The sequence below is a fragment of the Trachypithecus francoisi genome, unplaced genomic scaffold (assembly GCF_009764315.1).
Source record: "Trachypithecus francoisi isolate TF-2019V2 unplaced genomic scaffold, Tfra_2.0 Lachesis_group4, whole genome shotgun sequence".
In the NCBI taxonomy this organism is placed as follows: Eukaryota; Metazoa; Chordata; class Mammalia; order Primates; family Cercopithecidae; genus Trachypithecus; species Trachypithecus francoisi.
In genome coordinates, this window is record NW_022681469.1 from 106,357,992 (window position 1) to 106,382,949 (window position 24,958).

Below are 24,958 nucleotides of genomic sequence, written 5' to 3' on the forward strand. Positions count from 1 at the left end.
TTTGACCAGAGAAGGACATGCATCGCAATAATCACGGTGCCAGGCGGAGTGTGAGGACAGGGTCAGGGGCCCAGAGAGCATGCCCAACTGGGGATGTGGGTATTTCCTGGAAAGCAGAACATCTGGCTGATCCTTAAATAACAGGGAAGATTTGAGACATGACAGCAGGCCAGGGAGCAAGGGCACTGCTGACTGTAGAGACGGAAGGAGAAAGAGTAGAAGCGTGGAGCACGGGGGTGGTGTTCACCTAACACGGTGTTAGGTTCATATCAGACGGGTGGTCATCCTACTGCTAGAGCCACCCTGTGCCACGCTGGGTATCTACTGTTGCCAGAATCACCCTGTGCCATGCTGGGCATCTGTTGCCAAAGCCACTCTGTGCCATGCTGGGTGTCTGCTGTCACTAGAGCCACCCTGTGCCATGCCAGGCGCCTCCTGTCACTGAAGCCGCCCTGTGCCACCCTGGGCACCTGCTGTGGCTAGAGCGGTATTGGACCAGGATAGACCATGCTGGATTTCTACTTTTAGTTTCTGTGGCCCATTGATTGACTGTTTGGGTAAAGCAAGGTTTTAATGGATAATTTGAGAATCAATGTTAATGTTTTAATATAATGAAATAATTGTTTCTTTATATGATTTTTAAAAAATTGTATATTCCTCAGTTTGCTTTAATGACATCAACATTTTCCTGGTGAGATTCTCTTTCTGATTTCCTGTGGAACTACAGGAAATAGAATTCTCTGATCTCATTTACCTTCTCAGCAAATCTTGCCAGCAATCTGCTCCCCTGAGCAGGGGGACCTGGAGACAGGCTCTGGGTCTGGGTGATTCTGCAGCTCGGGAGCCCTTCTCGATGAAGCAGGAGGTTTAAAGGGATTACCCTGCTTCTACTCAGGTGGGGACAAGTGAGAGTTGGAGACAGAGAGCAATGACTCAAGGCAGAAGTGCAAGGAAGCCAGGGGCAGAGCCTGAGCGAGCAACCCAGGAAATGCAGAACCCTGTGTCTGGGCAAGCGCAGAGCCCCAGGAACAAAGGACATGGTGCCCAGTGCACCCCAGCCAGCTGAGTAGCTATCTGCCATGCCCACCAGGAGCTTCAGGTCCCTACATGAGCTGAGGGACATAAGGGCTTTATTGCAACTATTCAACTCTGCCTTCCTATGGCAAAAGCAGCCTCCAACAATCTAATGCATGGGCATGGCACTGTTCCAATAAAACTTTGTTTACAAGAACAAGTAATGGGCTGGATTTGGCCTGAGCTGTTTGTAGCTCACTGCAGCTGTCTGCAGATGCACCTCCTGGTACTCACGCCCTTGGGAATCTCCTTCCCTTGAATGTGGGCTGAATACGTGGCTTGCTTCTAAGGAGTAGAATGTGGCACTGCTGTGGCTCAGAAATAAGAGCCTGTGCCTTCTCTCCTGCTCACCCATTCCTGTACTCTGGCCAGCCCATGCTAATGAAGCCAGCTGCCATGTTGTGAGAGGCCCCATGGAGAGGCCCTTCATGGCAAGGAACTCAAGTCCAACAGTCCACGAAGAATGGAATCCCACTAGCAACTGCATGGGTGAGCCTGGAAATGCATCCTTCCCCGGTTGAACTTTCAGACAAGACCACAGGCCTGGTTGACACTGTGCCAGAAGACCCTGAGGCAGAGGACCTACTGAAGTTGTGCCCAGATTTCTGGCCCACAGAAACCAAGGTAGGAGATGTGTGTTGTTTTAGGTTGCTATGCTGGGATCATTTGTTATGTGGTAACGGATGACTGATACATCCCAGCTGTAGCTCCAGCTCCTCTAGGAAGGTGCCAGCCTCAGCCCAGCCTCTGCACGTTCTGAGGGCTCCAAGACCGGCTGGAATTTGGTGCAGCCCTTGCCATGAATGTTGGATTTCATGGTGTGGGTGTGCAGGTGATAACCCATGGTCAGGGTCCGCATGTCTTTACACACAGCCAGACCTGGCTCAGGGTGGGGCACTACAGGTACGCAGAGGAAATCTAAGAGATGCTTCTGGCCTTATTTGGTGGGGCGGGGGGATGGAGTCTCGCTCTGTCACAGAGGCTGGAGTGCAATGGCACAGTCTCAGCTCACTGCAACCTCTGCCTCCTGGGTGGAAGCTATTCTCCTGCCTCAGCCTCCTGAGTAGCTGGAAGTACAGGCGCCTGCCACCACACCTGGCTAATTTTTGTATTTTTAGTGGAGATGGGGTTTTTATTGGTAGGTGAGTCAATGAGGATGACAGAATTCTAGAACTGTGCATGGGTTAATCTGAATGGTTCTGAGTACAGATGCCTCAAGAACACAGACAAGGAGGAGTTGCTGTGTGCTCTAAGTTCCAACTAAGCACAGAGATATGTGGAGAGAAAGGCAGGGCACTCCAGGTGAGGGGCTGAGAGCAGCACAGGTGTGGCAGCTGGGGCAGGGGACACTCTCCTTCCATAGCCCCGGGGGATGGCCTTAGTCTGCTCTGCTCTGACATGGCAGCTGCAATCCTAACAAACTGAGTGACTTTAAAGATTGTGTTTTAAAAAGCAGTTGTTTCCATAGGAAAAGGAGGTTGAGACCAGAGAGCTTCAGACTCATGATAACAAACATATTTGTCCTAGAGATATTTCCATTTTAAAGGTTAGCTCTGAACCCTCAATACTACTAGACAACTCTGGCATTTGATTTTGTCCAGTAATGATCTTTGCTTCCCATCATCAGGGAATAGTGCGTCCACCTTCTTATCAGCTCAATAGCCATCATCTCCCACTGTTATGATAAACAAAGTTAAGAGCCACTCCAGCCAACCGGCTCTGCGGCTTGCAGACTGTGTTTGTTCCCTGGCCCATAGAGTGAGTCCCCATCACAGGAAGATCCGGGTCCTCACAGATCATGACAGCATCACAACCACAGCCCCTAACTCATCGGTTTCATTGTATGCAGTTTCTACTCGCAAAATTCAACCTGTTGGCCGGGCGCGGTGGCTCAAGCCTGTAATCCCAGCACTTTGGAAGGCCGAGACGGGCGGATCACGAGGTCAGGAGATCGAGACCATCCTGGCTAATACAGTGAAACCCCGTCTCTACTAAAAAATACAAAAAAACTAGCCGGGCGAGGTGGCCAGCGCCTGTAGTCCCAGCTACTTGGGAGGCTGAGGCAGGAGAATGGTGTAAACCCGGGGGGCAGAGTTTGCAGTGAGCTGAGATCTGGCCATTGCACTCCAGCCTGGGCGACAGAGCGAGACTCCGTCTCAAAAAAAAAAAAAAAAAAAAAAAAATTCAACCTATTGGAGAAAGATTTTATTCTCCTTTTAGAAAACTGAAGCTGGGTATGCTGGCTCACACCTGTAATCCCAGCACTTTGAGAGGCTGAGGAGGGTGGATCACCTGAAGTCAGGAGTTTGAGATCAGCCTGGCCAACATGGTGGAACCCCGTCACTAGTTAAAACACAAAAATTAGCCGGGCGTGGCAGTGCATGCCTGTAATTTCAGCTACTCTGGAGGCTGAGGCAGGAGAATGGCAGGAACCAGGGAGGGAGAGGTTGCCGTGAGCCAAGATCGTGCCGCTGCACTCCAGCCTGGGCAACAGAGCAAGACTCTGTAAAAAAAAAACAAAACAAAACAACAACAACAAAAACAAAAAACTGAGGCTTCAAGGGGTTAAGTCACAGACCTCAGAATGAGCTGGATCTAAACTTGGATCCGCCTAACTCTAAGGTCCAGGCTGCTTCTCTAAGTTGGGAGTTGCACAACTTTAGGTAAAGGCCCAGATAGTAAGGATGTTAAGCTTTGAGGGATGAAAGGGCTTTGTTGCAACGATTCAACTCCACCTTCTATGGCAAAAGTAGCCTCCAACAACATGCATGGGTGTGGCGGTGTTCCAATAAAACTTTATTTACAAGAACAGGTAATGGGCTAGACTTGGCCCCTGAGTTGTTTGCAGATCCTGCTCTGAGGCACAGGAAGGAAGTATGGAAGGGCTGGGACAAGAGCAGAGGCCATGATCCGGAGATAGTGACTGTGAGCTGGTATGTCAAGTGCAAACAGCCCTGGGGCAGAATTCAAGGCACCTGGCCCAGGTGTCCCAGCCAACACCCTTGCAACCTTGTCCTCATCCTTTAACCCCAGGGCTGTCAGGAGTGCAATGGGAACTGGCAGCAGGCTCTGGCCACTCTGGGAACCCTGTGAGGGGCAAGTGAGGGGTGTGTGTGATGGGTTTGGGCCGCTAGCAGAAGGTGGCGCTTCTGTGACACCTTGCAGGTAACAGGAGCTACAGGATGTTTCTGCAGAGGCAGGAGACATGACATGAGAGGTCCTACGGGCAAGTGAGGCGGGAAGGAGGGCACAGGCTGGCTTCATGCCCTCAGGGCCCACGTCCTGAAGCCCTCTGTCTCGTGCTGATTTGATTCCACAGGGCCTCGCTGCCTTAGATGCAGTGGTCAGGCCTGTGCATCCTGGTCCCACCGATCAGCTGAGCGTTCCTGGAGGACCCTCTGAAATCATTTGCACTTTGCTTTTTCTCACCTGAGAAACGAGAGTAACCTTAAGCCCTGTCTCTGCCTGCATGTGGCAAGCGCCTGTCGTCTATGACAAGGAGAGACCACCGCAGGCAGTGGGTGGGGGTCTCCCTGAGATTCTTACAGTCCTCCCACATCTGAAGGCCAGGAGCGCCTGTGCCAGAAACCAGGTGATCTCTGGTCCTCGAGGGGAAGGCCAAAGGAACACTGTTTACAAGACCCAGGAGCAAATGGGGGTGGGAGAAACAGGCCAGGACAGCAAAGAGCTGCAGGACAAGCACACCAACTCAGGAAAGCGAGCCCGACACCAGCACCAGGCACTCCGCTCCCCTGTACACCATCGCAGAAGCTGCGGATGGGGTTTTATGGCCTCACACGAGCCCGGCCCGGCTGGCTATTAGGCCTTGACCGCGAAGCATCCATTCTTTTTCTCCTTGCGGGAGAATGTTTTCAAATAATTTTTCTTTTTTCTTTTTTTTCCTGAGATGGGGTCTCGCTCTGTCTCCCAGACTGGAGTGCAGTGGCATGATCACAGCTCACTGCAGCCTCCACCTTCTGGGCTCAGGTGATCCTCCCACCTCAGCCTCCCGAGTAGCTGGAACTAAAGTCCTGCATCATACCTATCTAATTGTTTCTTTTTTTTTTTTTCTTTCCAGAGATGAGGTCTTGCTACGTTGCTCAGGCTGGTCTCAATCCTGAGCTCAAGCTATCCTCCCACCTCAGCCTCCCAAAGTGCTGGGATTACAGGCGTGAGCCACCATGGCTGGTCCCGAGAACTCTTAACGAGGGCAAGTACCACCAGTTTGTCCTGGCCAGCCTGGGTCTCCTTGCTGCTCTAACCCCAGGCGGGAGAGGAGGCCCAGGTTTCATATTTACCGGTGTGATCTGCACAGTGGATTGTTGGAGACCACTCCCATTATTTCTGTTTAATAAGATGAAAAGTTAAACAGCATGCTCCAACAAGAAGCAAGGCTGGAGTTCAAGTCTAGATGGTCTTATTCCAGAGCCTGACTTTCCTAGCTATGGCCTTAGCATCTCTGGCCTTGTCCTAAAGAGTCAGGGGAAGGAGACAGGCAGCCCTTGTTAGCCAAGAGGCAACATCCATCTGATAAATTTTCTCCGAACACTTCTCCACTAGGTACAGTGAGAAGCACTGGCTCATGAGGGAGGATCTGTGTGTCTGCGATGGCATCAGCCACTTGTCCTCATGTGGTGCATAGTCTACAGCGGGCCATGGGCAGGTCAGCGGGCAATTCCAGCCCTCAGGGTGGGCTCTGTGCTGGAGATGAGCCCAGAGCACTGTGGGGGTGCACAGCAGGGCTCCCCCAGGCAGTGCCTGGGCCAAGGAGGGCCCCCCTGACCAGGAGCATCCAGGCAGAGACTTGAAGAGTGGAGAGGAGAGTTACGGCATGGAGAGTAAGGGGCAGGGAGGGGCCAGCAGCTGAGGTGGAGGGGGCCGCGTGTTCAAAGGCCCGGGAGAGATGGCACAGCACGTCCAGGGGACTGAATGGCTTTAGAGATCAGAGGTTTCTCTGGGAAGGTTTGAAAGCAGACAGTGAGACAGTCAAAGCTGTACATGAGAGAGATGACTCTGGCTGTAGCTAGGGAGTGCATAGGGTGTGGGGACCCAGCCTGGAGGAGCTTTTGCAAGGACACAGCCTGCAGAGGGCGGTCTGAGCGAAGGTGGGGCTGCAACAGGGAGAAGAGTGGCAGAGGCGGGCCTGGAATCCACCAGTCGCAGTGACCAGGGAACCAAGCAAGCTGACGCCTTGAGGGGTTAAGTCACATCCCCCATAATGAGCTAGATTCGAACCTGAATCTGCCTTGCTTGAAGGTCCACGCTGCTTATCTAGGCTGGGAATTAAAGATACTTTCAGTAAAGGTCCAGATAGTAAGGGTGGTAAGCTTTGAGGAACTAAAGGGCTTTACTGTAGCTATTCAACTCTGCTTTCCTAGGGCAAAAGCAGCCTCTGACAATACGTAATGTCTGGGTGTGGTGGAGAGACTTGGGCTGAGGCTGGAGTTTCTGTCATGGATTTTGGGGTGGGTGGAGGCACCCTTCCCAGGGCACACGTGAGCAGGCTTCTTGCCACCATGGCTGCTGCTGCCCAGAGGCTGGGGAGGAGCAGTGATGGCTTCGTCCTCAGGCAGAGCTCCTGCGGCACTGCTTCGAGGGCCCTCTGTGGATCCGGTCCTCTCTGCAGCCCTGCAGGCAAGGAGACTGAGCCCTAGCGAGGTGGAGTAATTTGCCCAGGTTATGGGGACAGAGCCAGGAGCCAGATCTAAGCATTCTGGCTTCTAAGTGCCTGCTCCTGGGCTACTACACAGAAACTCAATTTTGCACAAGTTGCGTCAAAGAACTTGTGGGTCCTCCCAGCAGAGATGCCAGGCAGACAGTGAAACTCGCAGGCCTGGGTTCCCTGAGAGTCTTGCAGACAGGAGGGGGGCTCATGTGGGAGCTGTGGCTCCAGAGGCAGCTGAGGATGCAGAGTGATGTGGGGGAGAGACCCGGGGAAAGCTGAGCCCCGAGGAACCCCAGAGAGAAGCGGAGCTGGAGCAGCCAGGGCAGAGTGCTCTGGAACCCAGGCGAGGAGTCCGTCTCAAATCGAAGGCCAGGGCGAGACTGGGGACGCAAGCCCCCACTGGACTCTGCGACAAGCAGTGCCTCGCGTGACTATAAGAAATCACGGTGCACCATTTCAGAGTTGCTAGAAGAGGAGGTTTTAAATGTTTTCACCATCAAAATGTGATCGTATGTGATGTGATGCAGATGCTAATTAGCCTGATTTAATCATTCCACATGGTAAACATTACTTTGTGCTCCATAAATGTATATGATTATTATATGTCAATTAAAAATACAATTTTTTTTTTTTAAGCAGCTCATAGATCTGCATCATGGTTTCAATGGCATGGGTTGGGGCTGACCAAGTTCTGAAGGACAGAACTGGGGGCTGTCAGAGCAGAAAATTCCAGGGGAATTCAAATGCTCACTAGATAACCGATAACACTGAGGGAGTATTATTAATTTTCCTAGGTGTAAGAATGACTTTGTAGTTATACCTCGTGATGGTTAATACTGATTGGCTTGAAGGATTCAAAGTATTACTCCTGTCTGTGAGGGTGTTGCCAAAAGAGATTAACATTTGAGTCAGAGGGCTGGGAAAAGCAGACCCACCCTTAATCTGGTGTGCACCTGCTCATCAGCTGCCAGTTAATATAAAGCAGGCAGAAAAAACATGAAATGAGTGAGACTGGCCTAGCCTCCCAGGCTACATCTTTCTCCTGTACTGGAAGCTTCCTGCCTTTGAATATCAGACTCCAAGTGGTTCAGTTTTGAGACCTGGACTGGCCCTCCTTGCTCCTCCAGCTTGCAGATAGCCTACTGTGGCACCTTGTGATCATGTAAGTTAATACTTAAACTCCCATATAAATGGGAATATATAGATATATATATATATCTCCTATTAGTTCTGTCCCTCTAGGGAACCCTGACTAATACAGATTTTGGTACCAGCAGTGGTTCTAGAGAAACAGAATATTCAGGATAGAATTCTTTTGTTGGTTTTGGGGTTTCTGGAGTAGGCTGCTTTAATTATGGTTAGACCCAAAAATGCTAAGGACTCTACTTACAGTAGTATGGAGAACGCTGATAGTCCTTGGCATGAATTGTTTAGAGAGTTATGCAAAATAAATGCATTTGACACTCGTGATTTATTGCTTGTGAGAGGCAAGGGGTTTAGTGACTCTCTACGTAATACCTTTGACCATATGTGGAGAACCAAGGAACATAAGGAAGCTGGTTGGTTGTTCCTAAGTTCAGTGGACAAAGTGATGAAAGAAAATGATGGACTCAGGGATTCTGTCTCCCAGCTTCAGAAGCAGATGCTGAGTCTCAAATCTGCTAAGATTGCCTTGAGTGAGAGGCTTAACTCCTGTAGGGAAAGAGCTGAAAGTGTGGAAAAACAGACACAAGCTCTTAACATGTGAGTGGCTGACCTGCAAGTTAAGGTACATGCACAGCTTTGCCAGGCGTCTCCTGTTAAAGTGAGGGCGCTGACTGAAAAACAATGGGACTCTGGAACTTGGAATGGGGATGTGTGGGAGGACCCTGATGAAGGTGAGGACACTGAGCTTGTAAACTCTAATGAGACTTTTTTGCCAGAAGAAACAGCTTCCCCATCCCCAGTAGTGGCAACATCCCAGCCTATTGCTGGACCTTGTGATCATGTAAGTTAATATTTAATAAACTCCCCTTTATATATATATTTATATTAAAATGTTTTATATATTATATATAAATTTGCATTTTATATATGTACATATTTATTTTATATATTATATATTATATATTTATATATAATATATATTGTATATTTTTATGTATTATATATTTATATACAGCCTATTGGTTCTGTCCCTCTAGAGAACCCTAATACATATGTTAAAGAGTTCTTGTAGGGATATATACTAAAAGTATTTGTGAATAAAATGATATGATGTTGTAAACCTCTATATATGATGTCTGAGAGCTGCTTCAAGATCACATGGGAGGGGAGTATGTGGATGTTTGGATGAAACCAGACTGGCTGTGGTGCCTTGTGGTTGAGCTGCGTGGAGAGTGCAGGAGTGTTCTTGACATGGGTGGGCCTTGGAGATATTGTGGGTTTGGTTCCAGATCATTGAAAAAGGAAGTCACATACATGTTTTGGCTTCCCAGTGTATATAAAAGCTATGCTTATACTATACCATAGTCTGTTCAATGTGCAAAGCATTGTCTGAAAAAACCATGGTACATACCTCAATTAAAAAATAGTTTACTGGCTGGGCGCAGTGGCTCATGCCTGTAATCCCAGCACTTTGGGAGGCCGAGGCAGGCAGATCATGAGGTCAGGAGATCGAGACCATGCTGGCTAACACGGTGAAACCCCATCTCTACTAAAAACACAAAAAATTAGCCGGGCATGGTGGCGGGTGCCTGTAGTCCCAGCTACTCGGGAGGCTGAGGCAGGAGAATGGTGTGAACCCAGGAGGCAGAACTTGCACTGAGCCGAAATCGTACTACTGAACTCCAGCCTGGGTGACAGAGCGAGACTCCATCTCACAACAACAAAAACACAAACACACACAAAAAAACTTTACCACAAAAAAAGATGCTGTCACAGAGACATAGAGTGAGTACATGCCATTGGGAAAATGGCGCTGATGGCAGGGCTGCCCCAAACCTTCCATCTGTAAGTGACACAGAATCTATGAAGCACACTAAGGCCAAGTGTGAGGGTCTGATGCGCCTGCACTCATCTGTCTCCTGCGTACACTTCAGATTTCCCTAACTAGAAGTTAAACAACAGAAAAACAGGCAAAGGGGGAGAGTTGTCATAGGAGAGTGTGGCTGGGGAGGAGGAGCAGGGCGAGGGTTTGAGAGACGCCTGGGGGTGGGGTGAGAAGCTGCCATCAAAGCCCTTTCAAATCTGCTGTTCTGGGCGCACTCCCAACAGTGGGGTGGGTGTGAACCCCACTTTTGCGCGGGATACGGGGCCCTGGGAGGGGCGGTCTGCCCGGCCACACCTGTGACGCTTCCCTTCTCTGTGCGGATGGCCCAGCTTCTCCTATGGTGCAGAGCCCACCTGCAGCCCCCCGTCCACCCTTAGTTCTGCCACTCATAGGAGACCCCCACCCTTGTGGGCTCAACCCCAGAGAAGGTCATGAAGGCCCAGGCTGGTGATCCTCCCTCTCCCTGGCAGAGCAGCTTAAGGGTGGGCTCACGCCTGAGGGGAGCAGCTGAAGGGCAGGCCAGTACCTCGGGGGTTTCTCGCTCCCGTCGTTGCCAGCAAGTTGCTGAGCAAGTGGATGCTGGAGAAAGAGGCCTCCACTGGCTGCCAGTGTGGCGACCTGGAGGGGTCCCAGGGAAGCTGGCTACGGAGTGAAACTCAGGATGGTGAGAGGTGTGGGAGCCTTTCCAAATGCAGCAGTGGGCACCGCACAATGCTCCACAACCTCCATCTACAGTGATGGAAATCGGGTGAGTAATAATACCATTCTGCCACCAAGGTCTCCTGGGCACTGGCATCTGCCGGGCTGTGCGTGTGAAGCCTAAGCACAAAAGGGAACACCAGCCTGGGGGCCAGGAGGATGCCCACTGTGACCACAGCGGGAGTGGGCCTGGCAGGACCTCAGGGTCCCTGGGGTCAGTCTCAGGAGTGGATTTAATTCCTGAAGGGTGGAAACAGAAAGTGAGGGGATGGGATTTGCATTTCCCAAGGGTCACCCCAGCAGAAGTGTAGAGGATGGGTGGACACACCAGAGGCTTCCCTGAGAGCCCCCGCCCAGAGAGGCCTGGTTAGGCTCCCACCCATGAGCACGGCGCCTCCCTGCCCTCTGGCCCAACATTGATGAGCCTGGGGTCAGGGCCATATCCTCCCTCTGGGGGCTGTGTCTGCCTCGGGGCACCACAGTTCCCTTCTGGGAACACCTGAGCTCCCTGAGCAGCTGCTCCTATCACCCGCCCTTCACGGTCCTTCTCACTCACTCTTCTTGGCATTGCATCCCCATGGTGCTTTTGGGGTGCTGGCTCCTGAGATTTTTCTGTTGTTTAACTTCTAGTTAGGGAAATCTCAGTGAGGCCCCCCACAGGCCTCAGCAAGAGGGTGTCCTAAGATAACATATGCTGCAGAGAGCCTGAAGGAAGCGGTGAGTCCTGAGATTCTCCCTGGCATGGCGAAGGGGTGGGCCAACCTCCCAGTCACTCAGCAACACCTGTGCACGGCCTGCTGTGGGCCAGGTGCAGTGGCCTGGAGAATCCCCTCACAGCAGAGGCACCTGCATCCCAGAACCTCTCCACTCTGCACTCCTTGGCGAGGGATTCTTAGTGAGTTTGTGCATGAAGGGAACGTCTGAAATAACACGAGCTGCAGCCCAGAGGGTGGGATGGAGCCCAGGGAGCCCCCTGCAGACCCCGGATAAAGCTGGCTCATCACTCTGGTCTGTGAAACAGAGCAACGGCTCCCACCCAGGGGATGGTGACCATCTGTGCCCAGCACACAGTAGGCTCTCGGCAGATGTTCATCCATCATCCAGGGTCGCGTAGACAGCCCTGCATGCAGCCCGGCCCACCGGCATCAGCTGGAGAGACTGTGGCCACAGGAAGGACAGGGGTGGCCTGTGGTTTACACAATGTCATTGTCGCGTGATATGTTAATAATTACCCAGGGAGCCCTCGGAACGTCGAGGATGAGATATTGTAGCCTGTGAAGTGGGGGTTGTGACGTTCATTACCCTGTAAACAAGTGCCATTCACTCTTCCCTACAAACACATGTTTTCAAACTAGCATCACTGAATCCTTTTAATTTCACTTAATAGGCACTAGGACTGGCTTCATTTGTCACTAGGGGGAGCTGAAACAGCTAGAAGCTGTGCTGTTTTTTTTCTCTCATTCCGACCAACAGTAATTAAAAACTTGGAGCACGTAGAAGAAAGGTAGGACCCATATTGTATGACAATTTTTTCATTCTTAGGGAAAAAAAAAGCAAACAAATATTTTCAAGACACTTTTCGGTCTTCCACAGCCACATGTACACCATAAGCAAAAAAAAACACCACCTAAAGCCACCAAGTGATTTTATTTTCTTTATTTTTTGAGACAGAGTCTCACTCAATTGCCCTGGCTGGAGTGCAGTGGCACAATCTCGGCTCACTACAACCTCCGCCTCCCGGGTTCAAGCGATTTCCAGCTAATGTCTGTATTTTTAGTAGAGATGTGGTTTTGCCAGGCTGGTCTCAAACTCCTGACCTCAAGTGATCCGCCCGCCTCGGCCTCTCAAAGTGCTAGGATCACAGGCACGGGCCACCATGCCCGCCCTGCCGAGTGATTTTAAATGCTGAGCGTGGGTGTCGGTCTGTCTTCTTTTTTTGGTGAAATTTGCGGGGCTAAAGGCCACAGTGCTGGACACTGGGCTCTGACCTGAGCTCAGCAGCCACTCCCCATTGGGTGTAGAAAAAAAGCAAGTCCTGGCTCCCTTTTGGGGGAAAACCTATGTTGCTCCTTTTGCTGGGCTAATATTTAACATGCCTGAGTAACCATGTGAGCCTCAGCCTCAAGCTGCCATCAGCGGTGGGCAGAGCAGGGACAAGCCATTACAATACCCAGGCTCACAGCAACCGCTGCAATAAAACTGCCAGGAATGACTTGACAAGCAACAGCAGGACCTGCACCAGGAGCACTGCCAGGCCAGCAGCACAGTGCCGGGGGGACGGCCAGCTCCCGGGAGCAAGCACGGATAGACGAAAAGGAGGAGGACGGCGGGCATTTCCAAATCCCTTTCCTGTTTAATACCTTTCCATCAAAATCCCAGGAGCATTTGCTTTGTTTTGAGAACTTGCCAAAATGATTGTAAAATTCATAGAATGGCTGAGAAATTTTAGGAAACAAAGAGGAATAAGACAAGTTCTCCTAAACATGAAAAAAATGTGTAATAAACTGATATAAACGAAAGCTTTAGAGGTACCAGGGCAACAGTAAAGATGTCTGTGGAACGAAGGAATGTCCTCAGACAGACTTGACTGTGTGTGAGAATTTAAAACATGATTAAGATGCATCACAAAGAAATTAAAAATCAATAGATGGTTTCCGGGGGAAAAACGTCTCTGGAAACAAGTGATCTATTTAGAAGCTCACTTCACGCCAGGCTCCAGAATTAATTCCAGGAGGACGAAAGAGTTTAATGGAAAAAATAAAACCCTGAAAATTATTTTTAAAAATCTGGGTGACTATTTACTTGGTCTCAAAATGGGAAGGAAAGATGCCTCAGATCTGGAGGTTTGAGCACACACATTTAAACACAATAAAATTAAAGACAACAGAAAGGGAAAAGCATTTGCCATACACACGATCAAACCTGATATCCCTAATATATAAGAAGCTCCAAGAAGCCAACACGAAACACTGGGACCCATTAAAATAAAATAAAATGGAGATCAGGCTTGAGAATCCCCTGAGCAAAGTCCGTTAAGCCATGGCAACAACCTCGACCCTTGCTGGTTCTGCAAACCTAAACAAGACTGAACCTGGGCTATTTCTTGTAAATGCCCATATTAAAGAAAAATAAAACTTAAGCCCAACCAATCAGAAGCTGTCAACAACTTACTGAGGGCACCTCAGGACGTTGGCTGTAGCAACTAGTTTGGGGATGGAGATGCAACTAAAGGCAGATATACAATTCGTGATATGGTTGGGCTGTGTCTCTACCCAAATCTCACCTTGAATTATAGCTCCCATAATTCCCACGTGTTGTGGAAGAGGCCCAGTGAGAGCGAACTGAATCACGGGCGTGGTTCCCCCATGCTGTTCTCGTGGTAGTGAATAAGTCTCGCGAGAGCTGATGATTTTATAAGGGGTTGGCTCTCATTCTGTCTTGCCTGCCATCATATAAGATGTGCCTTTTGCCTTCCACCATGATAGTGAGGCCTCCCCAGCCACGTGGAACTGTGAGTCCATTCAACCGCTTTTACTTTACAGATTACCCAGTCTTGGGTATGTCTTTATCGGCAGCATGAAAACCGATACAACTAGGGATTTTCTAACAGTTGAGACCAAAGAAGGCAACAACATGGTCTTAAATCAAGTATTTTCTTTGTCCAGCTCCCATGTTTACACCATAAAAACCTTCCCCTTGTGTTCCCTCTGCAGAACCCCAAAGCACCTTTGGATTGGTGCTGCCTGGTTCATAAATTGCTGTCTGCTCAAAGAAACTCTTCGAACATTTTGGGTCTGTTTACCTTGTAACAGACCTCCCATGGGAAAAATGACCATGAGCTCCACAGGCATTTAATCACAGACCAGTCATTTAAAAACCTATCTAGGAAAATAATAATGAGATACCTTTTTGCCTAACAAACTAGGAAAGATTTAAAAGCAGGAGGGAAGAGGAATGCACCCTGAGACCCATATCTGGCCACAGCTGCAGGGTGTCAATTACTTGAAGTATTTCAAAGGTGAAAAATGTTCATGTCATTGGACCAGAAATTCTGCTTCTAGCGTTTCATCCCAAAGCAGGCATCAGAGACGTTGGAAAAGATTTGTAACAGTGTTCAGAGTAGCTTCATTTCTACTAGCAAGGTGCTGGACCCATAGTCTTGGGCAAATGTATTGGATGATGGAAAATAATGGTAATAATGGGTTATCTATGGAGGTTTACTCCCACCTGGGACCCAGCCCTGCCCACTCCATCTGGTGCCCCCTGCCTCATCCCTGGCCTTGGCTCCCATGCCTCAGGCAGCAGCGAGCCCACCTGTCCTCTCTCATACTCCCTCACACAGACATAATGCACCCGACATGCACACAACCCAGGCCGCAAACACAGTCAAGATGGGTCCCAAGCCCCACTCTGAATCACAGTGAGGCTCTTGAGGCCCTCCTACGTAGACATGCTGGAGCCCCCACTACTTGCAGCCCCCAGAAGGAGGCTACAGATGCCAGGGGTGGCCATCCCAGATCTGGCTACTACTAGACCCCAAAGCATAGGGCAACATCTGGAGAAAGCCTGTGGAGGAGGAGGCTGGGAGGGGCACCTTCCTCCCCAGAGAAGGGCCATGCCTGTGCCCGCACTGTCTACAGGGGCCCAGGAGATTCCGAGGCACCTCCTAGACTCACTGGGCAGACAGCAGGCATGCTCACAGCATTTGAGGGCTTGGTGAGGTGGGCTGGGGGCTTCTGTTCTTTCCCTGGGAAGCTGGAGCAGCCGGGGGCTTTACTCATTGATTTACCCTTCCTCCTGATTCACCCCAACCCAGCTTCCCAGCTGTAGGCCCCGGAAGCCCCCAGGACCACCGAGTGACCCAAACCGTCGGTGGCAGGGCTCAGCAGGCGGGGAAGGTGAGCTGGCTCCAGGGACGAGCTAAGGGTCGAGGGAACCACGAGGCCACAGGCTCCAAGGAGATGGCCTGTGTGGGGACATGGCACCTCTTTTTATTTGGAGGCTCTGTCCTTGGGCAGCTGCCATGAACTCTGGCGAAAGAGCGACCCTGAGGATAACAAAGGCGCACGAGGGGTCCCAGCGGCCGGTGTGGGTGTTGGAGGGCCCTGCTCTAGGAGAGGGGGCCTCGCTCTTGCAGTTCCTGGGAGTTGGCTGGGGGCCATGCTTGTCCACGCCAGGACCCCCCATGGCAGAGTGGTTAGAATCTGCCTGCCTTTACTGTCCCCACGACACAACTGGGGCTGGATCAGTTTTCGGTCAGCGTGGATTCAGAAATGAACAGGAAACCATGGGCTTTGTTTGGCGTGTGAGGCCAGCTGTGCTGTTTTGTTTTATTTGAAAGCTTTAATTGTTTTAGAGCTCCTGGGAAAGGACAGTGGTTGCAGGGCACACAGGAGAGCTGGGCCGGGCACCTCTGGATAGGAAGCCTTGCTTTAGGCCCTCCCTGAGCTCCCTGGGCCTCAGGGCTGCTCCACCGCCCTTCAAGCTCAGGGGTCACTCAGTCACCTGTGCTTCTGGGCTGGTGGCCTGGGCTATGCCTGCTGCTCCTCTCCTTCCTCCCTTCCTGTCTAAATGTGTTTCTCTCCCTTCCTCCCTTCCTCTAACATCTTCAGAATGTTTTCTGTGTTCTGGCCTTATGCTAAGGTTCTGGGGATAAGAGGGATCCCTGCCCTCGTGGAACTCAGAGAGAAAAAGACCGGTCCTCAGGTGGATATGCAAAGAGCTGCGTATGCGGCAGGTTCTGGAGCAGAGGAAGAAACAGCTAGTTCTGTCCGGGAGAGAGAAGACAGCCGCCCCTCCAAGGGCTAGTGTGGACGCAGGGCTGCGTGGGAGGGAGGACTGTGTGTCCTCCCAGGGATGGGAGTGGGGAGCAGTCATTCCCGGCGGACACAGCTTGGTATGGGTGAGGCGGCACATGCTCAAGGAAAGGGGAGCCTGGAGGCTCTGGAAATACAGGCAGGGGCTGAGATGCCTGCTTGGGGTCTGGGCAGGAGTGCAGGCTTATCCTGACACCAGGGTCCGTCCATGAATAGTGAGTGTCTGGAAGGTTGCAGCGTGGTTCCTTTATACCCCATAGTGCCCGGAATGCTGCGGAACGTGGAGCTGGGCCGGGAACTCTGGCTGGGTCGTCTGAACAGCTCTTCTGCTGAGGAAGCCACAGACACTGCCCATACCTCCACCAGGAAAAGTTCTGGCCACCTAGTCAAACTCTGCCCATCAGCACTGCAGGACAGCTGTCATGGTGAATGCCCGGGTCCCCCTTCTTCTGACTGTGGCACTGGATCTCCCCTAGGGACCCTCTTGCCTCACAGCTGGCCCATGTGGTCCAGGCAGAGATGACGCCTCCCTGGCTTTGGACACCTCAGGACGTTGGCTGTAGCAAATAGTTTGGGGACAGATATGCAACTAACGGCAGGCTGAAGACAGCCAGTGGACTTCCACTGCAGAAAAGGGAAGCTCTCTGTGCCTAGGGCTGTATTGGCCACCTTGATGAAGAGCCTGACCAAGGAAGGAGCCAACTAGGAGGAAAGTGGATCCAAGAGGCCACATGAAGCAGCTTGCTGGGCCTTGGATCCAGCCATGCCTGAAGCTGTCCCAGGCTCCGCAACTCTTCCTGTGCAGGAGTTAATAATGATTCTTTCAGCTTAAGCTTGTTGGTGTTGGGTCCTACCCTCCTGCATACTGGACTCCTTACTGATGTATTATTTTTACCAATTTGTAATGCCTGGGCTTGTACATCAATCTCAGCTAAAAATCTAAAAATTAACCTTTCTCTCTGAGGTTAAACAGATTTAAGTATCACGTATTTGAACTTGAGGGGACCCAGAGATCATCTATTCTGAACATTTCATCATTTTACAGACAAGGACAGATAAACTGAGTCACTCACCCAGGGTCCCCGTCATTCACCAAATGCTGACTGGGGGCCAGGCACATTCTGGACACTCATCTTGCGAGCAGGACTGGTGTTAGTGGCAGCAATGAAGCCAGAACCTGAGTCTCCTCACTCACAGGCCTCCCCACAGCAGCCCGAGGTCTCAAGGCTGGACTCAGAGGGGTTAAGTGACTTGCCCGTGGTCACGCAGGCAGTAAACGGTAGAGCCGAAGCTTGGACGTGCACGCTTACCTATGGGACCATGGCAAAGTCTTAGTTTTCATAAAAGCCTTTGAGCATTTCGGGCCCACGAGTTTGTGATGCTCTGAAGCTTCCAGCTGAGGCAACGGAAGCTGGCCCAATTTAATTTCCTTTTCTGAAAGCCTACTTGCTCTAAGTCAATACGTTAGCAGTGTCTCTCCTCAGCAGATTAGGGTTATTACAAGGCAGATACTTGGGCTGTGAGAAGCCGAGGCTAGAAAGGGAATGACGAACTGGCTTTCTCCTTCCAGGAAACTCTCTGCCGTGTAAACACAGAGCCTGGAGGAGTGTGCTGAGGCCGAACAACAGCTGAGGTGTTCACCTGCAGGGGTGGCACTGCCAGGCCTGGCTTGGGAGATGTGTGAGTTGTTCTGGGCATGCAAGAGCCAAGCCGCATCTGATGGATGGGGCAGAGCAGAGACCTGGATGCAGGGGCTGTGTCTAGGAATTTAATTTTTAGTTTAACTTACAGCAAGGCTGATAATGATCCTTCCATAGAGCCAATCCTCCTCCTCGTTTAGGGGTGGAAACTGGCTTTGTAAAACTAATAAAAGGCTGAGAGATGAGGAGTATGGGAGAAGCCTGAATTCAGCTAAAATGTAAGCATACTTTTTTTTTTTTTGAGATGGAGTCGCTCTGTCACCCAGGCTGGAGTGCAGTGGTGCGATTTTGGCTCACTGCAACCTCTGCCTCCCGGGTCCCGGTTCAAGCGATTCTCCTGCCTCAGCCTCCTGAGTAGCTGGGATTACAGGCACGTGCCACCATGCCCAGCTAATTTTTTGTATTTTTAGTAGAGATGGGGTTTCACCATGTTGTCTAGGTCGGTCTTGAACTCCTGACCTGGTGATTCACCCGCCTTAGCCTCCCAAAGTGCTAGTATGACAGGCGTGAGCCACCACACCCAGCCTATAAGCTATAATCCCTCACTGCTCAGGAGTCATGTGACCAGAGGTCACAAGATTTGTGACTTCCTCAGTTGCATCTAAAGATAACATCACTATTATAGAAACTTAAAGCACCTCCAACAGGAGGTGCTTTTCAGACTTTTGCATTCTGAAAACGGACTGACCCTACCTGGATTCATGACTCACAGCTCGGGCGGTCCTGTGGCCCCACTCAGAGGTGGACTCAACAGGTGAGGACCATTTTTCATGCCCTGTGACGGCATCCCCAGCCAATCAGCAGCACCTGCTCCGTAGCCCGAACGCCCACCAAACTATCCTGGAAAAGTCTAACCTTTGAGCCCTTAGGGAGACTGACTCCAGTGAGAACTCTGGTTCCCCCACGTGGCTGGGCTCTGATGAAACTCTATCTTTACTGCAATACCATGGGCTCAGTGAACCGGTTCTGTCTGTGCGGCAGGCAGGAGGAGCCTGCAATACTATGGGCTCAGTGAACCGGTTCTGTCTGTGCGGCAGGCAGGAGGAGCCTGCTGGGCGATAACATTCCCTTGTGTGAACCCCGGCTCCTGGCACTGCTCCCCGCCTGCCAGGGCCCTAAAGTGGATGCACAGCTTCTGCCAGCCTGTGCACCCTCACCAGCTCTGCCTCTCCCTCCCTACTGCCAGGAGCCTCAGGAAGGAGCCCCATGGCTATACCAGCCCAGGACATGAGTGCCTGTGTGGCAGATGGTGACAGTGTTATCTGCTGTTATGGGGACAGAGCCACCCGTTCCTTCTCCCTCCCCTTCCTCAGGATGAGGAGCTTCTGATTAGCCTTCCCTGCAGCCCTGCGACGAGACACTGATTCCACCTGCCTTCATCTCAGCGCATCTGGGAGGCCCTGTCTCCAGGACACGTTCCTGGGTGCAGGGTTTCCCCGGCTGCTCTCCTGCCCTGTGGAAGTTTGGGAACCTCAATTTGCCTGAATGACAAAGATATTCTTTTTTTTTTTTTTGAGACGGAGTCTCACTCTGTCGCCTAGGCTGGAGTGCAGTGGCCGGATCTCAGCTCACTGCAAGCTCCACCTCCCAGGTTTATGCCATTCTCTTGCCTCAGCCTCCCAACAAAGATATTCTGAGCCCCTGTGGCAATAACCCTGGGGTAAGGAGCTGTTCGGGATGAAGCAGCCGTGGTCTAAGGGGGAGCAGCAGCATTAGAGAGAAGACAGTCCTGCTGCTGGGAGGAAGGCAGAGCTGTGCACGAAGCACCCAGGATACAGCACAGAGGAGAACTCTCAGCCCCGCCTACAGGGAGGGGGACAGAGAGGGCCTCCTGGGGGCAGCAGCAGCTGCTCCTCAGGGGATAAAAGCCTAAACGGCACTTTGGGAGGCAGAGGTGAGCAGATTGTGAGGTCAGGAGATCGAGACCATCCTGGCTAACATGGTGAAACCCTGCCTCTACTAAAAACACAAAAAATTAGCCGGGCATGGTGGTGGGTGCCTGTAATCCCAGCTACTCAGGAGGCTGAGGCAGGAGAATCGCTTGAGAGCAATTCTCTCAGTGGAGGTGGAGGTTACAGTGAGCTGAGATCATGCCACTGCACTCCAGCCTGGGTGACAGAGCAAGACACCATCTCAAAAAAAGAAAAAAAAAATGCAAAAAGGGTGCTTCAGGCCTCAGCCGAGTTAAACTGGAGGGGCTGCACAGGGCACTCGGGCCGGGTATGACGCTGTGGGAACCGGCTCTGCTGACTCTCAGCACCTGCCTTTGAGCTCTGTGGGCAGTGCAGCGTGGCCATGTGGAGCTTGTGTGTGTGCGTGGAAAAGGTCTTGGTGGCGTGGGCACAGCAAGCAGGCTTTCCTTTCCCTTCTGTGAGACTGCAAAGGGTGGAGGTGGCAGAGCCCAGGCCTCTGGGCAGAGGTGAGTCATGTGGAGGGCATGGGTATGCAGAAGGGCAGGCCTCTGGAAGGGAGGGCTGGAGCAGGGACATACATGTGGGGAGGGGAGGGAAGGGAGACAGGGGCCCAGTGGGGAAGGGAGAAGCCACATCGCTCCGTGATGCTAACCTCAGAGGCCGGGCCCACCTGCAGCCTCTGCAGCTGCCTCCCCACACCTGGCCTGTCTCAGCTCCACACTACTAAAAAGCCCTTTGCTCCCCCACTCACAGCAGAACACTCACACGTCTAAAAGGGGGAAGGCCCCTGAGTGACCATCCCTGGAGGAGCAGACACACCAAATGTGGTAAATGCATGCAATGGAATATTACTGAGCCATGAAAAGGAAGGAAATTCCAATATCTGCTACAACTTGGGTGAACCTCAAAAACGTCACGCCGAGGGCAAGGATCCACACACAGAAAGACAAGCATCGCACGGCTCCATTTGTACGAAGTACTGAGAACAGGTGAATTTGCAGTGATGGAGAGTAAGTGAGAGGCTGTCCAGGATGGGAACAGAGGGAAAAGGGGGCCTGCTTAATAGGTATGGGATTTCTGTTTGGGAAGAAGAGAAAGTTTCAGCGGTGGATGTTGGTGATGGCTGCTCAACATTCTGAAGGCCGCTGAATTGCACACAGAGAATGGTTTACATGTTACATGCATCTTACCACAATGACAGACTCATATGGTCTGGATGTGTCCCTGCCCAAATCTCATGTCAAGCTATAATCCCCAATGTGGAGGTGGGGCCTGGCAGGAGGGGATGGGGACATGGAGGTGGGTTTCTCATGAATGGCTTAGTTCTCATGAGATCTGGTCATTAAACTTGTGGCACCTCCCCCTCGCTCTCGCTTGCTCCTGTTTGTGCCGTGTGAGATGCCTGCTCCCCCTTCGCCTTCCACCATGATTGGAGGCTTCCTGAGGCACCCAGGAAGCAGAGACCACCATGCTTCCTGTGCAGCCTGCAGAATTGTGAGCCAAGTAAACGTCTTTTCTTATAAATTACCCTGTCCCTTTACAGCAGTGTGAGAAGGAACTAAGACACAAACAGCACAGATCCTAGAACTGGAGCTGGGTGCTGGGCACAGAGCTGGAGCCGGGTGCTGGGCATCCAGTCCCGTTGCCGCTTGGCTGGCCCTGGCGTGACTCCCCAGTTTCCCGTGCCACCCCTGGCTTCCTGAACCCCTTCCTGGCACCCCTCGCTTGCTGAAGCTCTTTTCTCTGGACATCTGCCTTGGTCCCTGACACTCAGGGCCTGCCCAGGTGCCCTGAGCCCCCTGGATCCTGGTGTCCTACCCCCGGGCACAGGTGAACCCTAAGGCAGAGCTCCGACACCCACACCTGCTGCTTTCAGTTCAGACACTGCGGTTCCTGATCCTCCTGTCCTGTGCTCCCCCCATGCCACAGGCTGACCCACCCCCCAGCCATGGGGGCCAACTGGGGCCCAATCACCTGAATACAACTGGAGAGCACAGAATCTGCCGTGGTCACTGTCCGCAGTGACACCCACCCGTTACTGATGGCGCCCTGACACTCCTCCCTGACAGCACCCTTGGCAGCCCCACCATGGCCCTCAATGGGCTCTTCTACAGCCAGGTCCATCCCTGAGGGAACGCCAAGCTGTACCTTGGTGGCTCTGAGTAATCCCTTTGAACACATTTTCGTGCAAAGAGAAGCAAAAATACCCTATGCTCTTAATGCCTCTCTCCACGCATCCTCATTTGTATGCAAATACTGCTTGGCCATTCCAGAAAAAATCCGCTGGGCTTGACCCTTGGTGCTATCGATTGGTTCATAATCATAACCCTTCCCAATTGCAAGAGGTCATCTGATGTGTTTCCCTCCTCTGGCCCCCGCAGTCCGCAGCTCCTGCTGGGCTGAGCCTCTGTCCTCAGGGACACTCTAATTATTTCCGACCTGAAGCAACACCCTTCTAAATCTGCACCAGCGGAACGGAGCAGCAACACCGGGCTCTAAGTGACATCAGGGAACTCTGTCAAGTCACCAGCTAGCGAGGAGGGTGAGCTTCTGTGGTCTCCTCGGCCGAAGGGAGGGCGTTGCTCTCATTACCTGAGGCACACTGGGCCCGGAGAGGGATAGAGACCGGATCTGATCTAAAAACAGACATTGCTTCCCACTGTGAGCCCCACAGAAGGCAGGGTCCCTTGAATCGGACCCAAGAGTCACATCTTATCTAAAAGGGGTGGAGACAATGGCCCATGTGGCTTTCCCAGACCTAGAGAATGGGCTGTCACCAGGTTACCAGGCTGGTTCCGGTCATCGGGCCACTGCCGAAGCTCACTGAAGGACCGATGCAGATACAAACATTTACCCCTCCAGATGACGAGGTTCCATTTCCCACACACCTAGATCCCCACTGAGTTAACGCCACTCTCGGAGAGCAAAGCAACAATAAATATGACGGCCCCAGGTATCCAACAAATCCTTGAGGTCACAAAAGCAAGACTTGACCATTCACTGAAGCTGTCAGGAAATTCCACCTCTCAACTGAGCCCATCTTTTCCTGCCAGTGGCGTGGAGACCTCGGCCCTGGCAGCAATGTGTTCAAGGAGGAAGAATGCTGCTGGACACCTGAGGGGCTTGGGCACAGCACGCCTGGCTGTCCCCACCACTGTGGCCCTCTCTGGCAGTGGGGTTGGAGGTGCACAGAGCTTACCAGCCTCACCGACAAAGACCTCCACAGGTGCGCTGGCTGGGCTCTCACCAATGATGTTGTAGGCAGTCATTATTACTTCATAGCGCCGGTACTTCTTTAAATCTGCAGGGTTGAAGGAAACATGGATCAGCTTCCAACAGGACCACCTTCTGTTCCTCCAAAGTTCCCCCTGTGAACCACAATGAAGCAAGCAGCACCCTCCAAGGAGAGGAACTGGGATTGTTAGAAATCTGTGAAATGCCTGCATCTTCTGTGACCAGGGCACCCTTCTTTTCTCCTCCGTATTAATTAAGCACCCACCACCATTAAGCAAAAGACGCATCCATCCTGTCCTGTGTTCAGGTAAAAGGCAGCATGGGCATGGAGCTCCCTCCTTTAAAGTAAAGGATTTAGAACAGGGGTCCCCAACCCCTGGGCCACTAACCATGACCTGTTAAGAACCAGGTTGCAAAGCAGGAGGTGAGTGGCGGGTGAGTGAGCAAAGCTTCATGGGTATTGAGAGCTGCTCCCCATCTCTTGCATTGCACCTGAGCTCTGCCTTCTGTCAGGTCAGCTTAGATTCTCATAGAAGCTCAAACCCTATTGGGAGCTATGCGTGCGAGGGATTTAGGTTGCATGCTCCTTATGTCTTGCACAACCTGGCTCCCTCGCACATGCGGTTCCCAATAGGGTTTGCACTCTTACGAGAATCTAATGCCTGATGATCTGTCGCTGTCTCCACTCCCCGCAAGATGGGACTGTCTAGTTGCAGGAAAACAAGCTCAGGGCTCCCACTGATTCCACACGATGGTGAGTTGCAGAATTATTTCATTCTATGTTACAATGTACTAATAATAGAAATAAAGTGCACAGCAAGTGGGATGCGCTTGCATCCTCCCAAAACCATCCCCCACCACCTGGTCTATGGAAAAATTGTCTGCCACAATACCCACCCCTGGTGTCAAAGTGGTTGGAGACCCCTGATGTAGAATACAGAACGTAACCTGCGCCTGCCTTTTGGTTCAGAATCTCTCCTTGAAATTATGCACAGATGGAGTAAGACCATGGCATTGAAAATAGAATGTGGAAAGATACTGGTAACCAAAGGCCTCTGAGACCTTAGTGGCCGTGTCCTGGGGAAGAACGGGCGTGGGCTGCCGCACACAGAGAACTCCCCGGGGCAGGGGGCCAAGCGCCAGCTCTGCACTAAGTGACAGGGTGAGAGTAGTTGACCTTTAAGCCAAAACATTCTGGAATGTTCTCCCACTGGTTAACACTGCTCTGTGGGTGGCTTGGCTTTTCCGAGGCCCCGCGTGTGTGCCTAGCACCCCTGTGCTGGTGTGGATGGTGGTGCACTTGGGCCACGCTGGAGCTGCGCTGCCCTGCAAATCACCCCTGCCCCTGCAGAACGCCGGAACACAGCAGAGGCTCGGGGAGGGCCAGCCCCTCCCTCCTGCCTGGTCCACTTCCCAAACCGGCCAAGTTCCCCGTGGAAGTCGATCACATTATGGCTCCATGTCTAGCCCCTGAGTTGGATTTTGAAACTCCTCCCTAGCTAGGAATCAAAGGAGAAACAACACATTTTGTTTAAAGGGCGAAGGGAGGCTGAGCAGATAAACAAAACGTGGTCTTTCATTCGATAGGATATTGTTCAGTCTTGACTGAGATTCTGACGTCTGCCCTGACATGCATGGACCTTGAAGACGTTAAGCTCATGAAATAAGCTAGCCACGAAAAGACAAATACTACATGATTCCCCTTCTACGAGGTCCCCAGGGTCGTCGAATCCATCCAGACAGAAAGTTGAATGTGGGTGCTGGTGGGGATGGGGTATAAGGAGTTAGTATATAACGGGGACAGTCTCAGTTTGGGAAGATGAGAA

The 24,958-nt window shown here is 51.7% G+C and overlaps 1 protein-coding gene across 1 annotated transcript in view; it reads right to left on the bottom strand.

Moving 5' to 3' along the window:
• SDK1 (sidekick cell adhesion molecule 1) overlaps window positions 1-24,958 on the bottom strand; it is a 990,930-nt gene that overhangs the window by 67,179 nt on the left and 898,793 nt on the right. Inside the window, 1 exon segment of the mRNA XM_033191941.1 lies at window positions 23,098-23,199. Coding sequence (XP_033047832.1) covers window positions 23,098-23,199 — 102 coding nt within the window.